This window comes from Lynx canadensis, chromosome B2 (genome assembly GCF_007474595.2).
Source record: "Lynx canadensis isolate LIC74 chromosome B2, mLynCan4.pri.v2, whole genome shotgun sequence".
NCBI lineage: Eukaryota > Metazoa > Chordata > Mammalia > Carnivora > Felidae > Lynx > Lynx canadensis.
Window position 1 is genome coordinate 107436296 of NC_044307.1, and position 22821 is coordinate 107459116.

A 22821-nucleotide genomic window follows, 5' to 3' on the forward strand; every position below is an offset into this window, starting at 1 on the left:
AGAGGGTGGGGGAGGGGCAGAGAGAAAGGGAGATAACAGAATCTGAAGCAGCTCCAGGCTCTGAGCTGTCACCACAGAGCCTGATGTGGGGCTGGAACTCACAGACTATGCGATAATGACCTGAGCCACTTAACCAACTGAACCACCCAGGCACCGCTATCACAATCATTCTTAAAGTTGAAAAATGGTTTTAAAAACATTTGTTGTTGGGGCACCTGGGTGGCTCAGTCAGTTGAGCGGCCGACTTCAGCTCAGGTCATGATCTCGCAGCCCGTGAGTTCGAGCCCCGCGTCGGGCTCTGTGCTGACAGCTCAGAGCCTGGAACCTGTTTCAGATTCTGTGTCTCCCTCTCTCTGACCCTCCCCCGTTCATGCTCTGTCTCTCTCTGTCTCAAAAATAAATAAACGTTAAAAAAAAAATTAAAAAAAAACCAAACATTTGTTGTTTTGATCTAAATATCTAGAAATGCTATCTTTTGTCCCATAAACAAAATAGCTCAAATGAAGGAAAGACAGCTGTGCCTTCACCAATAAATATCATGTATTCCACAAACCCGATTTAAGAGAAAGTATTTTGATTAAAAACTTATGTTAGCAGTTTTACTATATAAACACACACAACTCCATCCCAAACAATGCACCCATACGCGCGCGCGCACACACACACACCACACACAAAAACACCATACAAGAGTTTCACAAATGCAGTTCTTCATGCAATCATTCATTTAGCAAAAATTATAACCAAGCACAGTCTGTGCACTGGATGATGATGCCTCAGTGAATAAACAGTCAAAACTCTGGCCCTTTCATAACTTTTACTAGGAAGTAAAAGATCAAAGAAAATAAACAATGTGTAAGTTACATAGTATTTTGTATTAGAATTTGACTAGCGCTTTGGAGAACAAATTAGCATGGCAAGGGAGAGGAGGTGGAGATCGCAAATGGAGCAGAGTATAGGCTCATGGAAAAAAGGTGACGTTTGAGCAATGGCTTGAAGGAGGTGAAAGACTGCATCTCATAGATGTCTACAGTGTGTTTCAGTCAGTGCAAAGGTTCTGAGCCAGATGGTGTCTTCTGTGTTGAGAAAACGCCAGAGAGCCAGGGTGGCAGAAAATAGTAAAAGATGAAGTCAGAGAAAGCACAGATTGTGTAAGGCTGCTGAGCCAGTGAAAAAACTTTGATTTTTACTTTGGAAAAAATGAGGAACCATTGAAAGATTCTGAGAAGAGACATGACATGATCTGGTTTTTGTTTAATAGGTCACTCAGGCTGATGAGAATAGACTTCAGGCAACCAAGGATGCAAGCAGGCAGAAATAATTCATATGAAGAATAAAGATGTGTTGGACGAGGGTGGTCAGGAGAAGTCAGATGCTAGATATATTTTGAAGGTAATAAGATTTGTTCACAAATACGAGGCAGAAGAGAAGGGTAAGTCTAAGGTTTCTGGAGTGAACAAATGGAAGGAAAAATTTTCCATTAATAGAGAAGGGCCTGAACATGGATGGTAGAGTAGGTTTTACTATTTTCTCTTTGGGGAAGGAAAGAAATTCAATTTGGATTTATTATGTCTGATATGTCAAGTGGTACTGTTGAGTAGGGAGTTGGATGTACAAGTTGTAAGGTCAGGAAGAATTATGAGCTGGAAGAAGTTAGGGAGTAGTGAGCAGACACATTACATGCAAAGCCATGGGACTGGGCAAGATCACTAAGACAAATACAGGTACAGAATTCTAGGAAAGAAACAGACCTTTTTTGAAATATGGTACAACTTGTTGAAAGCATTTCACATGTCTGCACAATAAACTTTAACTTAAATATCACAAATACAATTAAACATATCCCCCTAAATTATAAGAAAGAAAACTTCTAATAAGGTACTTTGTCCAATTTTTATACACTAGCCTACTAGTCTGCCTATATCTTTATTATAATAGGATTTATGTTACAGATGTTAAATTTATTGTGTCCAGTTAAATAAAACAAGAAAATAACAACAAAAACTTTAAAAAGAAAGTTCTTCTAAAATTTTTTCATTTAAAATTTTATTGTATGTATTTCAATGATCTAGATATAGGGCATAAGTAAATCAGTTTGAATTTATTATTGAGAACAGATACAAAGTTTCATGCTGTTATGATTCCATTAGTACAAATACCACTATTCTTGTAACAGCTTACGTAACTATACATGAAAGGTAAGATCATGGCGCTACTAGCATTAGAAATAGCGGTAAGAAGCACGTACATAACAGAAAGGTAATAATGGCATCTACAAAGCATTAACAAGGGGAATGCATTCTCTGAATGAAATTGATATTTTTTCTCAACACCTTTTATTTTATTTTAAAATAGTTTTTCTTTTGTTTTAATGTTTACTTATTTTGAGAGCAAGTACGCCATGTGCACGAGCAAGTGGGGGAGAGGCAGAGAGAGAGAATCCCAAGCATGCTCCACACTGTCAGTGCAGAGCTGGATGCAGGGCTTGATCTCACAACCTGTGAGATCATGACCTGAGCCTAAATCAAGAGTCCGATGCTTAACTGACTGAGCCACCCAGGCCCCCATCAACATCTTTAGAAAAACTAGTTAAAAGAAAGATCATCTCCTAAATGAGGCCACTCCTTAAAGAGTGGGAGAGGTGGCTGTTTTACCTAATGCATAGAAACAACCACACAGAGTCAAAAAAATTTTTGACAGAGTCAAAAAGAACCAGAGGAATATATTCCAAATGAAAGAATAAGAAAACCTCAGAAAAAGGCCTTAATGAAACAAAGATAAGTGAGTTCAAAATAGTAGTCATAAAGATGCTCACCAAGGTCAGCAAAACAATGCATGAGCAAAGTGAGAATTTCAACAAATAGAATATATAAGAAAGTACCAAGTAGAAGTCATAGAGCTGAAGAGTAGAATAGCTTAACTAAAAATATAACAGATGGATTCTACAGCAGACTAAATGAAGCAGAAGAAAGGTCAGTGAACTCAAAGACAGGGCAGACTTCATTCAATCAGAATAGCAACAAGTAGAAGAATGAAGATGGCTTAAGGGACTGAAAGGACAATCCTAAGCAAATCAATATTTGCATTACAGGGTCCCAGAAGGAAGAAAGAAAAAGGGACAGAAAACTTATTTGAAGAAATAATGGCTGAAAACTTCCCTAACCTGGGGAAGGAAAGAGACATCAAGAGCTAAGAAGCCAAGAGAGTTCCAAATATGATGAACCCAATGAGACCCAAAGGGGCACATTATGATTAAATTCAAAACTTAAAGACAAGGAGAGAATCCTAAAAGCAGCAAGAGGAAAACAACTTGTTATATACAAGGGAACCCCTACAAAATTCTCAACAGATTTTGAGCAGAAACTGTGTAAGCCAGAGGGTGCAGCAAAATCTATGCAAAGAGTTGAAAGTACTGTTAACCAAAAATAGTTAACCCCACAAAGTTGTCCTTCAGAAATGAGGGAGAAATAAAGAATTTTCCAGGGGCACCTGGGTGGCTGTTGGTCAGTTAAGCTTCCCACTTGGGGTCAGGACATGATCTCATGGTTAAGGAGTTTGAACCCTGCATCTATGCTGACAGTAGAGAGTCCACTTCGGAGCCTCTGATCCCACTTCTCTCCTCCTCTCTCTCTACCCCTCCTTAACTCGCACACACTCTCTTCCTCTCAAAAATAAACCTTAAAAAAAAAAAAAAACTTAAAAAAAAAAAAAGGAGTTTTCCAGACAAGCAAAAGCTGAAAGAGTTTATCACCACTTGACTAGCCTTACAAGAAATGTTCAAAGGACTTCTTTAGGCTGAAATGAAAGGGTGCTAATTAGTAACAGGAAAACATGTGAACGTATAAATCTCACTGGTAAAAGTAAATATATACTAAAATTCAAAATAACACTGTAAGGGTGGTGGGTTAATCACTTATAAGGCTAGTATGATGGTTAAAACACAAAAGTAGTAGAAACAACTAACTGTGATAGTTTGTTAATGGATACATAAGATAAAAAAGAAATAGTGGCAACAAAAATATAAAAAGATGGGAGGACTGCATCAAACTAAAAAGCTGCTGCATAGCCACACACACACACACACACACACACACACATACAATGAAAAGGCAATCTACCAAATCAGAGAAAATAACTGCAAATCATATCCGTTAAGCGGTTAATATCCAAAATATACAAAGAACTCATAGAACTTAATTAGCAAACAAAAACAATAAAAAATCTGACAAAAAATGAAGTAAAACGAGGGCGTTTGGGTAGCTCAGTTGGTTAAGCTTCTGACTCCTGATTTCGGCTCAGATCATTATCACACGTTTTGTTGAGTTCGGGCTCTGCATCAGGCTCTGTGCCGACAGCATGGAGCCACGTTGGGATTCTCTCTTTCCCTCTCTTTCTGCCCCTCCCTTGCTCTTCGTCCTCTCTCTCTCTCAAAAAAACATTTTTTTTTAATTTAAAAAATGGGCAGAAATTCTAAATACACATTTTTCAAAGAAAATATACAGATGGCCAACAGGTACATGAAAAAGTGCTTAACATTACTACCTGTCAGAGAAATACAAGTCATAACCACAATGAGATATCGCCTCACATAGTTAGCATGGCCATTATCAAAGACAAGAGATAACAAGCTCTGGTGAGGATGTGGAGAAAAGGGAACCCTTGTGCATTGTTGGTGGGAATGTAAACTCGTGCAACCACTACGGAAACAAGTATGGAGGTTCCTCAAAATATTAAGAATACAACTACTATACGATTCAGCAATTCTACTTCTGAAAAACACTAACTCAGAAAGATATCTGCACCCCCATGTTCATTGCAGCATTATTTCTAATAGCCAAGACATGGAAACAAACTATCCACTGATAGATGAATGGATCAAGAATGTGTGATATATACAATCTGGTTTATACAAATGGAATATTAATCCAACAATACAAAACAAGAAAATCTTGCCACCTGCAACAAGGTAGATGGACCCTGAGGGCATTATGCTAAGTGAGGTAAGTCAGACAGAGAAAGGCAAATACCATGTGATCTCACTCACCTATGAAATAAAAAAAAAAACAAAAAATCCTCAGAGATAACAGAGAACAAATTAATGGTTGGGGTGGGGAGTGGAATTAGGGAAAGGGGGTAAAGAGGTATAAAGTTCCAGTTATAAAATAAGGCCTTGGGGATGTACTGTCCAGCACGATGCCTACAGTTATATTTGAAAATTACTAAGAGAATAGATCTTAAAAGTTCTTATCACAAAAAAAAAAAAAAAGTAAACTATGTGGTGATGGACATAAAGTAGATTATTGTGATCATTTCACAATATATAAAATAACAAATCATTAGATTGTACGCCTGAAACTAATATGTTATATATCTGAATAAAAAATAAGTTAACAGTTAAAAAAAAAAGGTATAGAGTTAATGGTAACAGCATAAGATTTTGTAGTAACACAAAACTAGGTTCTGGGTCTACACCTTATGTGCTGTGCAACCATGGATAAGTTATTCAACCTTTCTAGGTTCCAAGTTCATCAGAAAGAATTTCCAAACTTGTAAGGTATTGTGAAAATTATGCAGTGTGTATACAGACATTTTGGGTGCCTGCCTAGTCTCAAATCCCACAAGTCACAAGCAGCCATATTTTAAGAATTCTGCACCTCTCAGGATTCTCACTGAATCAAGCAGAGTGAACGCTTAACCACACCTGAGAACCTGGGATGCAGAGTCTAGGAGTTCATCTCTTCATGATTGGAAATGAACTACAGAATGTAAGAGGCTGCGGACAACTATATTCTGCTATGTGAGCTAAAGAATAAAGGGAGTCTGTGTGCACAGAGAGAAGAGAATGCAATGAGAGAAGGAACAAAGCCTCTTCTTTCCTGAAGCCTGGTTTTATTCCTTCTGATGGGTTCCACAGTATCGCTACGTTCTTTCTACACAGTGGTTCTGTTTTTGCTTAGGCTAAAGTGAATTGGTTTTTTGCTTAAAACCAAAAGCCTAAATGACTTTCACTTGGTACAAAATATTTATGCAATAACCACTAATTCTTCTTATACTATTAAAAGGAGCCCATTTCTTATAACCAATCATCATGATGTACACTTTAAATATCTTACAACTTTGTCAATCATACTTCAATAAAGCTGGCAAAAATAAGAGCCTATTCCAATTCAGCACTGTGGGTTTAATTTTCTTGTGGGCAAAGGTTTTTGGTCTGCTTTGTTCTCTAGTTATCCACCAGAAGAATGCCTGGCCCACGGTAGAAACTCAGTTAAAGTTACTGAACAAAAAAAAGATGAGAAAATAACTAAAACCCAATTTAGTTTTTAAGTAAAAGGCTATATTCATTCATTCAAAAATAGTTACTGAGTATCTAGGCTATACTATACTGTACTAGTGTTCATTTGGATAAGGATTATTCAAAGAGCATAGTGCACCTATTACAAAACTCTTAAATAAATATATCAGAAAACAAAACCAGGCACTTTACTTAATCTCAAGGAGCTAATGATACTACCATATTGCAGAGTGTAATATACTAAAAATTTCACTATGGAGGCAAAATTTCCAAATTCTACTTCTAGGCAACTGAACACAAGGTGCCTTCTACAAGGCTAGTTTTCTGACATGCTCCAGCTTAAGATCTTTCATGCCTGGAGAAGACCCTTAAAACAAGTCTTTCCCCTAAGGCTTACATAAGGAAGATATCAGACTAACCTCTTGTGCCTTTCTTCCTTTCTCTTGGGATGCTTCCCTTTGAAACAGCCAGGAGCAATGCCAAGAGCACAAACTGAGGTCAGACAGGAATTAGAACTGGAGCTGAGACCTTAGGCATATCTCTTTAAATCTTGGCTATATCATATATAAAAAGATGCTCTGTCTTACCTTGTAAGCTTACTATTGAGGTTTAGAAATAGTAAATATAATCAGAAGCACAGTTTCTGTGCCACGTAATATATTCCTCATCAGCATCATCACTGATACCTCTGCACTTATTAGGGGCTCCATTTCTCACTTTAGCCTAATTGTGGAGAAATAGTAAATCCCTTTTCCTCCTTCCTACATACTAATAAAAAGAATTTTCAGGGGTGCCTGGGTGGCTCAGTCGATTAGTGTCCAACTTGGGGGTCAGGTCATGATCTCATGGTTTGTGAGTTTGAGCCCTGCACTGGGCTCTGGGCTAACAGCTCAGAGCCTGGAGCCTGCTTCGGATTCTGTCTCTGTCTCTGTCTCTCTCTCTCTCTCTCTCTCTCTCTCAAATAAATAAACATTTAAAAAATTAAGAATTTTCAAAATACTTATAAACTCTAAGATAAAAAAAATAAGGAATACACAAACACAATTAAAACTGCTATTTTTAGGTTTTTGTTTATAATAATCCAAGACCATGTATAGCTCAAATTCCTTTAACTATCACCTTACTACCTGATTTAACTTTTAAAAAAATCTGAGAATTCTGCTTCCAGCATGACAGTATGAGGAGCCCCTCAGACCCACTCCTCAGTGAAAATTATAAAAGAGCACATTTAAAGTTTCTGGAAATGGCCCTAAGAGCACACAGCAAATGAATAAACATATATTCAAGAAAATCTACTGAAAGAACAGCAAAGTCTAGAATATTTGAACCAAAACCCACTCCATCTTTATGTTCTCACAGCTCTCAGAGAGATGGAAATTTCACTTCTGACTGGGACAGCCAGTAACACACTGGGCTCTCTGTCCCTAGCTCCCCAGCGGAGAGCTATCTTCCCAGGAGGGGCTGATATCAGCATTTCTCTTCCTGCCCTCTGCTACCTGCACCTGAGGCTAAGTTCCAGACCAGTACAGCCAAAAGGTGGAGACTCCCTTTCTGCCCAGGCTCCTTCACGGACTGAGGCTTTACCTTGGGTACAGCATTATGGAGAGTACTGGGGACCTGACTGCTCTTGCCTTGGCTTCTGTGGCAGGGGTTCCACACTGGGAAAGGCAAGCCAAGATCTAGAGCTATTGCCCACTCTCCTTCCACCGAGTGTTTACCTTCTGGAGTCACTCAGAAATTTGACGTTGTTCCCACCAGCACTGACCTGGCTCAAAGATTTTGCCTGGAGAGAAGCCAGCCACAGAATAGAGAGCTCTAAATGTCTCTCTAAAGGAACTGAATTCATGTGCAGCCGACTGTGAAGTTCATGCCTAAGGGCACTCTCAAAAACAGTGAAGGTTGTGGCAAAAGGGAGTTGGGAGGAAACTGTTAGATTCATCGAAGGTACAGGCTAAACTACTGGCTGGCGAGATTCTTCGAGAGAAAAAGACAAAGAAATACCTGGGAAAAGCACTCCTGGGAACAGAAAAGAATCTCAAACATTAACCTAAGGAGCTCTTCTTCCAAAGGAACCAGAATACATTGGTCTGTGAAGCAATTTATACCACAGGGCATCACTGAAAGCAACAGAGCAATCAGCTGGCAGTTAATGTGTGGTCAAGGAAAGAGTCACAAAAGATCACATATTACACTTATATGAGATGTCTAGAACAGGCGAATCTATAAAGATGGGAAGCAGATTAGTGATTGAGATGGATGGGGAGGAAACAGGGTTTAAGGGAGTGACAACTAAAGGTAAGGGGGTTTATGAGGTGATAAAAAGGTTCCAGAATTGACTGTGGTCTTGGTTCCATGTATCTGAGCATACTAAAAATTACTGAATTGTACACTTTAAATGGGTGAATTGCAGACTATGTGAATTCTATCTCAGTAAAGCTGTTATTTAAAAATTGGCACAATATAAAGAAAAAACAACCTGCCAGGTTCCTGTTCGTAAGCTCTTGATCTACTTTCAGGCTTACAAGCAAGAACTACCAAAACAACTTAAATGTGTCGAGAACACACCCAGGTTTCTCAGAACTACTTCTCTCTCTCTTTTTTTCTTTTAAATCTCAGTCTTCCCAGTCAATTCCCACTTTGGGAGCAATGAGCCCCAGGCCCCCCGCCCCCTCCCTCCCAAGCACCCCGACCACACTTCCTAGTGGCACCAAGTGGAGGATGCTGCCAGGCCAAGGAAGCACTGCCCATGGAACATGCTAACAGTGCAGATTTCAAGATTCACCCCAGAGATACTGAGTCATCAGGTTCCCAGTGGGGCCCAGAAATCTAAATAATGTGAATGTTCAAACAGCTTTGGTGACCACTCATAGCACACAACAAGCTCGAGAACATTCCTTCTTGATCCAAGTGAGTGGACTCTCTTCCTGCCTCAGAGCTCCCCACCTTAGACAGAAAGAATTTTTCAGAAGTTACAGGCACCTCTTTTATGTTTTTCACATTTTAATTAACAACTATAATGTGCCTGTAACAGGCCTGCATGTACATGAAAGACTGTTCTCTTTAGAAGTACAAACATTGGCAAGAAAGCTTATTTTTTTAAAAACTACTTTTCCTTTGATAAAAGACACTGTTTGGTTGCTAGGTTTTTCAAAAATTAGTATTAATTTCTGATCAGAATATTTTTAGCTTTTCATGCATTATAAAAGCAATTTCACAAAGGTAAAATGTTTTAAAAATTTTAAAAAAACTAGGAAGGAAGAACTTCATGTCAGGTCACATCACAAAACTAGGATAACATAAAAACAGGAGGTAAACATCACATAATAATAAAGTGAAAATATTAAACCAATTTATCTATTTAGGTTACAGGAAAGTTAAATTCTGCTTATAAGACATTCTAAAGGTTTATGATCCATTTTCCCACTGTTTCTACTGAGAAAACCTGCTGGATGAAGGCTTTAAGAGAGACTTGCTAAATATTGGAATAAAATCTTTGGAGGCTGTGAAAACATGTTCTCTTGAAGTGATATAAATAGGACAGGCTGTTACAGTTTTGAGATTGGTGGTTCCAACCATGCCTTTAAAAGTGAACAGTCTTAATGACCTTAAAGCATTATTGTATCTTTTATTGTTACAATGTTCATTGATAGCTGTCAACTCAGAAGGTCAATTTAAATGGGAAAACTCTTTCAGTGAAAAAACAGTTTCAGTATGTTAGGAAAAACAAGTATATCTAACAAACTTTTTTATTCTGTATGTCCTCTGCCGAAAGCTTATAATAGTTATACAAAATGATAACAGCTCACTGGAAACAGGATTATTTATACAGGTGAAATGTACTTTTAAGGAATAAATAGGAGGGAAGGCAATGCCCAATGAACTAATTCACATTCCGACTGAAGTCACATTTATGGAAATTATGGGGAATGTTCTATTACAAAATATCTTTTTATACTGTACACTGACAGAAGAAAAACTTCTGGTTTTTGAAACCAGTTTAGCTATACTGGTTTCATAAATGTAGACAAAAGCATTATTTCTTTTTTTTTTTTTTTTTTTTAAAATATACTGGCTTTTATTTTTTTTTTTTAATTTTTTTTTCAACGTTTTTTATTTATTTTTGGGACAGAGAGAGACAGAGCATGAACGGGGGAGGGGCAGAGAGAGAGGGAGACACAGAATCGGAAACAGGCTCCAGGCTCCGAGCCATCAGCCCAGAGCCTGACGCGGGGCTCGAACTCACGGAGCGCGAGATCATGACCTGGCTGAAGTCGGACGCTTAACCGACTGCGCCACCCAGGCGCCCCCAAAAGCATTATTTCTAAAGGATCAATGAATAAACAAGTTACATGCCTGTTAACATCACCTTGATGGGTGAACAAAATAGTAGACAAATCTGTATTTTTACAGCACTAAACTCAGTTTCAAAATCAGGATACTTTTACATAAAGTACTACCTTTATATATTCAACAACAAATATAATTAAGAGAAGACTGATTTCTCCCCAACATCAGAATCAATAAATGTGCCACTGACCTAAACCAGCTATGTATTTATTTGACTTCTGGTACATAGTGGTAAGCGACAGCTGTATTTTAAATATAGCACTTTCAACTCTGTAACAATGCCTTATTTTTATCTCCTATAAATTGGACAAAAAATGAATATGGCAAGGGATTTCATTTTTCTCTTTTGTCATAAAATTTAAACTGTAAGAATAACCTGCTTACACCCAAGGCAATGCAATACTCCAAAAGTCAGCCAAATGGAATTTGAACAAATTTGGTCATCTCAATAGTTTGCAGGGACATAAAGAAGTAGTGAAACATGACTTCTACTAATACTACATTTGTTTTGTCTACTAAACCCTCTAAAATGGAAGAACTTCCTGGCACTGTGGATGAACAAAGAACATGCAAATTATAATAGCAGTGAAATTTTACAATAAATTTAATATTGTACTGATAGCTTAATGTATAACTCGGGGCACCTAGTGGCTCAGTCAGTTAAGGAACCAACTCTTGATTTCAGCTCAGGTCATGATCCCCTAGTTTGTGGGATCAAGCTCCACACCTGCTTGGGAGGCTCTCTCTCTGCCTCTACCTTGCTTGCACCCTCTCTTTCTAAATAAATAAATAAACTCTAAAAAAATTTTTTTTAAAGTAATTGTATTAATTCATGTTTAAAAAAATGGCTGGAAAGCTCTACTATCACTCACTATAATGTATTTTGTGTTACTTTGCAAATAACATTTCTAAAATACCTCATTATAAGGTATTTTTTTGTGTCATGCAAAGGAATTTGAAGAAATTAAAAACAGCTATAGCATATAGGAAGGACATCATAATCTATACAGAAGTAAGGCTGGCCATTCCTTATGTAAGCAGGTGGGGAAAAGACTAGCAGTTAAGGGGAAAATTTTTTTTTAATGTTTATTTATTTTTGAAAGGGGGGGTGGGGAGAGGGAGGGAGAGGGAGGGAGGGAGGGAGGGAGGGAGAGAGAGAGAGAGAGAGAGACAGAGAGACAGACAGACAGACATAGGGTGAGAAGGGGAGAGGCAGAGAGAAAGAGACAAAATCCAAAGCAGGGTCAAGGCTCTGAGCTTTCAGCACAGAGCCTGATGTGGGGCTCAAAGTCAGGAACGAACTGCAAGATTGTGACCTGAGAGGAGGTTGGAGGCTTAACTGACTGACCCAGCCAGGTGCCCCAAGACTAGGCAGTTTTAAATAACTAGTAATTAAAGGGAACTGCTCTATTATGTGTATCAACTTGATAATAAGCCCATTAACTATAGTACAAAGCGACAAAAATTCTTCTTCAACTCAAAGTGTTCTCTTTAAGATTCTCTCTGTGGGATGCCTGGGTGGCTCAGTTAAGCTTCCAACCTTGGCTTAATTCATGGTCTCATGGTTCATGAGTTGGAGCCCCACATTGGGCTCTGTGCTGACAGCTTGGAGCCTGGAGCCTGCTTCAGATTCTGTGTTTCCCTCTCTCTGCCCCTCTCTCACTTGTGTTCTCTTGCTCTCAAAAATAAATAAAAGTGGGGCGCCTGGGTGGCGCAGTCGGTTAAGCGTCCGACTTCAGCCAGGTCACGATCTCGCGGTCCGTGAGTTCGAGCCCCGCGTCGGGCTCTGGGCTGATGGCTCGGAGCCTGGAGCCTGTTTCCGATTCTGTGTCTCCCTCTCTCTCTGCCCCTCCCCCGTTCATGCTCTGTTTCTCTCTGTCCCAAAAATAAATAAACGTTGAAAAAAAAAAATTTAAAAAATAAATAAATAAAAGAAAATATTTAAAAAATAATAAAGATTCTGTGATTTCCAATGCTAGGGAAATAACTAGTATCAATTTTTTAGAATAAGCAATATTTTTAGATGTTCACAGAGAACACATCTTTTATATTCATCAGAAACCACCAAATAAAAAAACTAGCTTTTTTAACTGTAAGGGGCCAAAAACTCAAAAGTTTTCATAAGAAACACAAAGCAAAAAATTTTGTCATCATTTTAAGCATATTTGTCATCCTCTATAATTTTCTATTTAAGTATCTTGATAAATATAGCTACCTTGGACAGTTATCAACATTTGCTATCTGTCTCTGTTAGCAAACCATATATAAGATCTATAGATCTAGATGGCCACAATGACTTACTCATTGCTTCAAAAAACAAGACAACAGAATTAATGAGTATATTGTCTGGCCCCAAATATTTGGAAATAAATGCATCTCAATAATTTGATTTTCATTCATTAATTAGTTTGAAAAAATAAAGAAATGTTTACTCAAGCATGTTAAGATCAAAGAATAGAATGGCATATAATTACATATTCTTTTACATATTCATTTATATATGGTCATGATATTTAAATGTGACTAAAAGACTTGGTTGATATGTAAAAATAAATTGTATTAAGATGCCACCACAAATAAGTAAAAGGCATATTTCAATTAATATAAATACATCCTGATAATCTGTAATGTGAGAGACAGTATGTGATGAATTAATAAACTCTTACAAGTCTTAGCCACCAAAATTTCAGTGTCAAAGGACCATCTTCACTGTCCTTAATTTGGATGGAGGTAACTTTTATTTGACTGATTTCTTAGAAAATGTTACCAAGTGAAATATAAATTTCTTTTATTATGGCCTATAATAAATCAAATAATAATGGCTGAAGGAACCTAACCATTTTGTGATTTGAATGGTTTGTAGAACAACTGAAGTTATGTCTACAGGAATGCAGATTAAAGAGTATAACCTTGTGAACCAATCCAGCAGGCCCACACACTTGTTGAACTGGCCTACTGTGTGATTAAAATGATAAATCACTTAACATGCGCAAAAGACAAAGTATACCATCTATAATTCTGACACTGATTTTATCTTTTTATTCTTTACTTCCATTTAAAAAAAAATTTTTTTTTTAACGTTTATTTATTTTTGAGACAGAGAGAGACAGAGCATGAACAGGGGAGGGTCAGAGAGAGAGGGAGACACAGAATCCGAAACAGGCCCCAGGCTCTGAACTGTCAGCACAGAGCCCGACGCGGGGTTTGAACTCACAGACCATGAGATCATGACCTGAGCCGAAGTCGGACACTTAACCGACTGAGCCACCCAGGCGCCCCTTTACTTCCATTTTTAAGAAGTAAAACAATTAGGAGGTACAAAAAAAATAAAATTATTCAGCAAAATTATGTCCAACGGCTTTCCATCATACACAGAATAAAATACAAAGAACATCTAGCCCCAGACTACTTTTCACCATCACCTCTCACCACTCTTCCTCACAATCACTGCACTACTCCAGACTAGCAGCCTTTTTGCTGGTCATGGAGTACAAAAGACACCTTCAGGCACTGGTGGCTCTCTTTGCCTGAAATGCTCTTCCCTTGGATGTCTTCATCCAGAACTCTGTTCAAATATTACTTCCTCAGGAAAAACTTCATGACCACTGTATCTAATGCAGCACTGTCTATTCATTGTTCTCTACCCTACTTTTTTAACGGTACAAATCATTCCTTGACATTATATTTCCATTTTGTCCATCTCACCCCACTAGAATAGCCAGGACTTGCTTTGTTCACTGATGAATCCCCAGTGCCAAGAACAGTGCCTGACACAGATGTAGGTGTTCAGTAAGTATCTGGCAAATCAATAAAAAAAAATGAAAATCCATTTAATCCACAAATTTTGGATTGTGTATTATGAATCAGACACTCTAACCTCTAGATATGCAAATGAGCTATGACAGTCTCCCAGGAAACTAAGCAGGAGGTAAAAACACAAATATGTAAACAACATGTTATACTTCGATAATATAGAAGGAATAATACAAGAAGGAAGAGAAGTGTTGGCCAGTCACAATAGACTGGAAACAGTCCATGATCTTTAATAAGTAGATCACTGATGATCGGATCACACATTAACCAATGTGTTCTCAGTAGTAGACTACACCCAATTAAAAGCAGGAAAGGTAAGGAATAAAGAATAATCTTCAAAATATTTTGAATGACTGATTTACCAAAGAGCATTTTCATTCTAAAAAAGTAAAAGATTAATATTAAAGAATTTGTAACTTCACTTCAAGTGCTATTAATCTTTTCATATAAATACATATATGCTTTAATATTTTTAGATTATATAGCCACTAAGAGTAAATCAGCATACAGCTAAATTAAAATATGCACAAAACATTCCTTACCTGAATTTCTAAAATCATTCTTTCAATCTCATCTTGTTGGCTGTCTATTATCTAAAACACAGAAAATATTATCAGTGTGAATTAAAAATTTTTCCACTGTTTTTGAAAAGTACCAATATTTAGAAAACAAAGGAAAACACAGGAAATAATGAATTTATTTTTTTAAATCAGGGTATGATTTTTTTTTACAAAATTATTCATACCAAGTATCCTTTAAATAGACATATTATCTGGATCACACATACATAAATCTGCAAAAGTTTTCCTCTACTTCTTGATAAAACTCTATGTAATTTATAAAAATAACTTTGAGACAGATGTCGAACAATTTAGGAAGGAAAAGAAACCCTTTTGTTTTGCTAAAAGGCAATATAATTTCTTCTTAGTTTGGCTTTAACAAAAATTTGAATTATTTAAATTTACTTAAATTGTCATTTTCAGAGAGACTGGCTGGCTCAGTCAGTAGAGTATGTGACTCTTGATCTCGGGGTTGTGAGGTCAAGTCCAACATTGGGTGTGGAGCCTACTTAAAAAAACGTGGGGAGCCTGGGTGGCTCAGTCATTGACTGTCCAACTCTTGATTTTGACTCAGGGTCATGATCTCATGGTTGTGAGATTGAGCCCTGCATCGGGCTCTGCACTGGGCATTGAGCCTCAAGATTCTCTCTTTCCTCCTCTCCCTCTGCCCCTCCCCTGCTCTCACTCTTGTTCTCAAAAAAAACAAAAAACAAAAAACACATTAAATAGGGGCACCTGGGTGGCTCAGTCGATTAGGCATCTTACTCTTTATCTTGGCTACAGGTCATGATCTTACAGTTTGTGAATTCAAGCCCTGCATTGGGCTCCACACTGACAGCATGGAGCCTGCTTAGGATTCGGTCTCCCCCTTGCTCTCTGCACCCCGTCCCCCCACCCCACTCATGCACAAATTAAACATTTTAAAAAGTATAAATAAAAGAGTCATTTTCTTTCCAAATAAAAACATTCAAACTAAGTTATTAAGTATTAACAAAAATATAAAGTAACTATAACTTATATGTCCATACACACATAACCAACATAACACAGATTTCATATTTATTATCAAAGACATCAACTGACCTTACTAGCATTCTCATTTTGTTCTCTCAGGGTATCATTTTCATTTTGGAGCTGTTTTGCATCTAACATGGGAAGGCGAATTCCATCTTCAAGGCATCTTTCTACTTTTTGCTGCAAGCTGTATGTTTTAGAAAGACAATTAAATAAAGAAAACCCACTCTATGTGCTGATTTTGGTAGATGACTTCAACATAAAAGATAGTCCCTTCTTAGGGCCTATAATATTTTTTAACTGAGTGATAATGAAGACCTACAGACTCCATATGAATAAGAATGAGCACCTACATCTCATAGAAGTAAAAAATACAATGGACGCTGGTCATCTTTTTAGAAATGACAGATTTGAGACCAGAATCCAAAGCTGCTTAGTGTGTGACATCCTTAGGCCCTAATGAAGTTCCTTATGACCCTAATCTGAGCTCTGCAGTCCAAATCCTGTTCTTTCTCCTGCAAAAGCAGAATTCCTTGATTAAGATGATTTTGTTTGGGAGCCTAATTATATGGATACATGTCTTTTACCTTCATTCTGAGCTCAGCCAAAGTTTGTTTGTAAGGATAGTTGTTGCCAAAACCAGTAGAATTATTACATTTCTCCTTCATTAATAACAGCAGCAATGTATTATTCCTCTGTTATTCATGGCAGAGACTTGAATTACAGAGAGAAAACAACAAAAGGAAGCCCCTCGGGTATATTAAAAGATTGAAAGGGAAAAAAACATGTTAATCTTGAGAAAAGAAAGAATAAGTCATGTTCTGGTTAAAAGGAATGACACCATTAACAATAATGACCAAAGTCAAAACAGAAAGACACCTCGGAATAGTTCCACTCTAGCTTACAATCAGACTTAAGAGTTGCAGAGCACTAAAAGAAACACACTTCTTACAGTTTGGGTTTTGGTATTTTCATTATTTTTTTTATTTTTTTAATATGAAATTTATTGTCAAATTGGTTTCCATACAACACCCAGTGTTCATCCCAACAGGTGCCCTCCTCAATGCCCATCATCCACCCTCCTCTCCCTCCCACCCCCGTCAACCCTCAGTTTATTCTCAGTTTTTAAGAGTCTCTTATGGTTTGGCTCCCTTTTTTTCCCCATCCTCTCCCCCAAGGCCTTCTGTTAAGTTTCTCAGGACCCACATAAGAGTGAAAACATATGGTCTCTGTCTTTCTCTGTATGACTTATTTCACTTAGCATAACACTCTCCAGTTCCATCCACGTGGCTACAAAAGGCCATATTTCATTCTTTCTCATTGCCAAGTAGTATTCCATTGTGTATATAAACCACAATATCTTAGCTCTTCATTTTAGCCACTGACTGGCATAAGGTGATATCTCAGTATGGTTTTGATTTGTATTTCCTTGATGAGGAGTGACGTTGAGCATCTTTTCATGTGCCTGTTGGCCATCTGGATGTCTTCTTTAGAGAAGTGTCTATTCATGTTTTCTGCCCATTTCTTCACTGGATTATTTGTTTTTCGGGTGTGGGGTTTGGTGAGTTCTTTATAGATTTTGGATACTAGCCCTTATTTTTCTTCTTTCAAGTATTATGGCTTTCCTGTGCTTTCTCTCTCTTCTAAAAATAAAGAAGTGAAAGAAGTGCCATACCTACATTCTGGGCAAAGAACTCACAGTCCTACCTGGCACAAAAGCGCTTCCAATATGTTACTAAATAATGGCACCAGACAAATTTTCATGTATTATGAATGCAGTGCACTGCTTTGTAATATATTGTTACTTGTCATAAAACTATTTGCTTTTTTCAGTCTAAAAGTGACAAGTGTATTATTTCTATTTCAGAATGAGCTTTCTCCCTCCAAATCAGTGTCAATACACTGCTTCTATGTAGTTACAACATTCTAAGAAAAATAAATTACATTAAAAACTATTAAGGTCTTTAAAAAAAGGAACCAGCTATGAGAAGGGAACAACATACTGTGTCATGAAAAAGTACCAAATAAGTCTTTTTTCATGTACACATTCTTGTTTTGTTTATATTATGAAGCATGCTCACTTAGGAAAGTAATAAATCTCTTGAATAGCAAAGGTATCAACTTTATTACTAGGGATCCCACCCACATATCTTACTTACATTTTCACTTCTAATGAAAAATTTTATCTGATGTTTAAATACCAAGAGTTTTCATATATTAATAAAGTGGGAAACTTAGAGACATTACATAGGCACAGATAAATGTAATGATATAATTCATAGTCACATACACATCTGAAGTTCTTCTGGAAACAAGAACTTCAGTTTATCATATAGCTGAGGAAACTGAAATAACACCCTTACCTCCAAGTTCAAGTGACACCATAGCTATATAAGTACTGAAGAATTACAGAAGACCTTATTTGGTCTTTTATATCTACTTGAAATTAAAAGAAAATTTCTGGGATGCTAACATCTCTGAAAGTATCAAGGTAAAAAAATGGAACACGGATTCTGAAATGCACTGTACTAAGTCTAATGAAAAAGACTAGGCTCAATTTTGAGAAAATCTAAATATTTGATTTTTAGATATTTGAGAAAATCTAAATAAAAGAGAAGGTATAATATCATATTAAATATATAAAAGCACACAATGGAACAAAACTAATTATATTCAAGTGTTCCTAATTCTATTCATAAAATGGCACAGTTTGAGTTTGTGATCAAAATGCCCTATAAAATCTCTTCTCATTTTCTCTAAGAAAGAAAAAGAACATATGGTTGAAATAGTGGAGGTCAGGAAGCTGTTCTGAGAATAGAGAATAGACTATAAGATGTGGAGTTATAGGAAGGGAAATTAAAGAGCAAGAAAGCAAAAACCAAGGGAAAAATAAATGTAAAGCTAAAAGTATATGAATTTTAGGGGGCACCTGGGTGGCTCAGTCAGTTAAGTGATGGACTCTTGATTTCAGCTCAGGTCATGATCTCATGATTTGTGAGAACAAGCCCCGCGTGGACTCTGTACCGACGGCGGGGAGCCTGCCTGGGATTCGATCTCACTCTCTCTCTGCCTCTCCTCCACTCACTCTCTCACTCAAAATAAATAAATAAACATTAAAAAAAATTGTATGAATTTTTTGAAGCAGAGATTAGAAACACTGAAGACCATAATGTCTCAGAATCAGATGTTTTCTGCACTGAAATCTAAGAAAAAGAGTAGACCAGGCATATTTAAGGCTTTCAAAGTAGTAAAACAATATTAACACGGAATTATCAGATGGATTTTGATTAGAGTTACATGCAATTGGTAAAAGCATGAGGAGTATATTTCTTAAATTTAGTTTTTGTTGCTTTGTTGTCTTATTCTTCCGTATAGTTTTGGCTATTTATATTTGATCATCTATTAAGGTTTAAGTTTTATAAAACAGAGTGCATGTAGTTGCATATATAACATAGTTCTCTAGGTTTTTTAGCAATCTAGTATTAATTTTCCAGATTAAATATATTAGCTAAATATACTAATAAATGATATTCCCTGTCATTCTAACTATATTAATTTAAAAGAGAAGAGTACCATTAGGCAAGATACATGAGTAAACTTGGAAGATACATGACAAAATAGCCATACCTGTTGTTCTACAGTAAGGGAAAATGGGAGTCAATTATTTCACTTTGATGTATCTCATTAAGGAGTGCAGTCTGAGTATTTGCTTCTCTTTGTTTACTTACTTTTTGGCAAAGCCATCAGATTGTGTTAATACTTTCAGTTTCTAATTGTGTTTTTGTTTTTGTTTTTGTTTTGGCAGCGGGGGGTGTTACATTTTCACCATTCTCATCTAAAACTTTTGGCAAGATGTCAGTATGTTGCATTAAAATGTGAAATCAGGGGCGCCTGGGTGGCGCAGTCGGTTGAGCGTCCGACTTCAGCCAGGTCACGATCTTGCGGTCCGTGGGTTCGAGCCCCGCGTTGGGCTCTGGGCTGATGGCTCAGAGCCTGGAGCCTGTTTCCGATTCTGTGTCTCCCTCTCTCTCTGCCCCTCCCCCGTTCATGCTCTGTCTCTCTCTGTCCCAAAAATAAATAAAAAACGTTGAAAAAAAAAAATTAAAAATAAATAAATAAATAAATAAAATGTGAAATCATAGCCAAGACAACCTGCTTCAATGACATTAATACTTACAGTTCTTAAGAGTTCACCTTTCAATTTGACAATAAATTTCATATTAAAAAAAAATTAAAAAAAATAAATAAAAGTCCCCTACTATGGAAACTAATTTGACAAGAAATTTCATATAAAAAAAATAAAAATAAAAATAAAAATAAATAAATAAAAGTCCCCTACTATGGAAGCCAATTTGACAATAAATTTCATATTAAAAAAAAATAAAAAGAGTTCACCTTTAAGATAACAATATAGTAATAATTACAAATTAATGTATCTTAAGTGAAATGCTTTATGAAAAATATGAGTAACAAAAATAAAAAATTACTAAAGGTTTGTTTACCTCTGAACTGTAGTTACCAACTCCTTTTCTTTCTTTTTCTGGCATATTAGTTGTGCCTCTTTTTCTTGACACTGTTTTTTGATCTCTTCAAGCTTTTTTTCTGCATCCAGCAGAGTCTCTTGCAAATTCTTATTTTTTTCTTCTAGAATCTGAAGCTAAGGAGAAAATTCTTAAAGTTTATAACACATAGAATATTAAATGTGTTTCTGCTAGAAACTGTGTGTTCTAAATTAACAAGCTTGTGATTAAAATCACAGTATATTTTATCTAGAGCACTTAATAATACTTTATTTCTTCCTTTGTGTGTAACAGGAGCTAGGAGAATGAGATTACGAAGAAGAAAAGAATGGGGTCAGAAATTTCTAGAGGACAGAGAGAAAGGTAAATGATCTCAATTTGGGGATACTTTAAAATTTTTATTTTTAATTATGCTAAAATATGCAGAACACAAAATTTACCATCTTAACCATGCTTAAATGTACAATAAATAGTATTATTACATTCACATTGTTGTACAACTAATCACCAGAACTCTTTTCATCTTGCAAAACAAACTATATTCATTAACAACTCCCCTTCCAGCTCTGCCCTCAGTCTCCAGCAACCACACTTTGACTTTCTGTCTTTATGAATTTGACTACTTTAGGTACCTCATACCATATTTATCTTTTTATGTCTGGCTGATTTCACTTAGCCCAATGGCCTTAGGTTTATCCATGTTTCAGAATTTCATTCTTTTTTATAGGTGAATTATATGGATATGCGACATTTTATCCATCAGCGATTGGGTTGCTTCCATCTTTTGGCTGTTGCAAATAATGTTATTATGAACATATGTATGTACAAACATCTGTTTGAGACTCTGCTTTCAACTCCTTTGGGTATATATTCAGAAGAGGAATTGATGGTTATTGTTTAAAGAAGCATATCATATGGTTTTCCACAGTGGCTACACTATTTTACATTCCCATCAACAGTGCACAAGGATTCTAATTTCCTCACATTGTCACAACACCTGTTACTTTCTTTTTTCTTTTCTTTTTTTTTTTTATTAGCCAACCTAATGGTGTAAGGTGGTATGAACATGTGTTTTTACATCTGTATTCCTCTCTGTTCCTGCTCATGCCAACTTCTGTGGTACTTCTTTAGTTCCTTCCTGACATTATCCTCTCTTAGTCTTATAGACAGAGAATCCCTTGTAGGCCTAGAGTCTGTAAAATAATGACCCTCCATGGATTAAACCAATGATTCTCAACTGAGAGTGATTTCTCCCCCAAGGTGATATTTGGAAATTTTTGTAGACATTTTTGGTTTTGGGGAGGCAGGAGGGAAGGAGCAGTGCTACTGGCATCTAGCAGGTAGAGGCCAGAAATGCTGTTAAGCATCCTTTAATGCACGGGACAAAATCCTAGAACAAAAATTATCCACCCTTTAATGTCAATAGCACTGAGGTTGAGAATTTCATGATTAGAAAAACTGAAAAAGACTGAAGAGTAAGTTTCACAGATTTATAAATAAGGTTTTGAGAAGAAAGGCTTCACCAGAGTTGGTAGAAAGACTCTGGATAAGGTACTTGTAAAAAAGAAAAATGGTCAGAAGAGGTAAGAGGAGTGAATGGAGACCACAGACTAAGGTGTACGAATTTATGGAAAGGTTAAGATGAATGAAGAAAACAAATACCTGGAAAGACAGTCAAAAAACGTCTTGTTGAGCCTTGGCTGAGCCAGAGATTATTGGGTAAAGCCAGAGAACATATGGTGCATGCATGTATGTGTGGGATGGGGCTGTGAGACTGGTTCAGAAACTACCTTTTAGAGTAAAATGTTAAGTAAAAGAGTTAACATACAGGTTTTTCAGGCAAATAACCATATATTAATTAACAACAAGAAAGATACACTCATGCTTAAAGTTTCTAATTAAAGTTAATTCTAAAGACAGCAATTAAACACATCAATTTAATATAATTAGCCAAATGTAGAACCAAAATTTTAAATTCTAAAAATTATGAAGTTTCTAAAGAGTCAACCTAATAAAGTGGTTACGTTTTCAAGTCATTTAAAAGTGAGCATTTTATTTCATGTTACCTGAAGACTCTGACTCTGTACATCATCTAGAGTTGGAAGATCAGCCAGATACTTTTCCAAGGTCTCAATTCTTCTCTGCTTTTCTTTATTTTGTTCGGATTCCTTCTGACATTTCTTTTTCAGGCTACTGATATATCTATCTCTGGTTTTAAGCTAAAGAAAAAAGATTATGGATCTTCAGAGGCTTTGTGCCATTAAAAAAAATA

At 36.6% G+C, this 22821-nt stretch overlaps 1 protein-coding gene across 1 annotated transcript in view; it reads right to left on the reverse strand.

Annotated features, from left to right (window-relative positions):
• The window catches only part of CEP85L (centrosomal protein 85 like), a 173712-nt gene that overhangs the window by 14115 nt on the left and 136776 nt on the right, over positions 1 to 22821 (reverse strand). The window contains exons 7-10 of the mRNA XM_030316238.1: positions 22616 to 22768; positions 20532 to 20686; positions 16099 to 16216; positions 14998 to 15048 (exon numbers count right to left, since the gene is read on the reverse strand). Coding sequence (XP_030172098.1) covers positions 14998 to 15048; positions 16099 to 16216; positions 20532 to 20686; positions 22616 to 22768 — 477 coding nt within the window. The remainder of the gene's footprint in view (positions 1 to 14997; positions 15049 to 16098; positions 16217 to 20531; positions 20687 to 22615; positions 22769 to 22821) is intronic.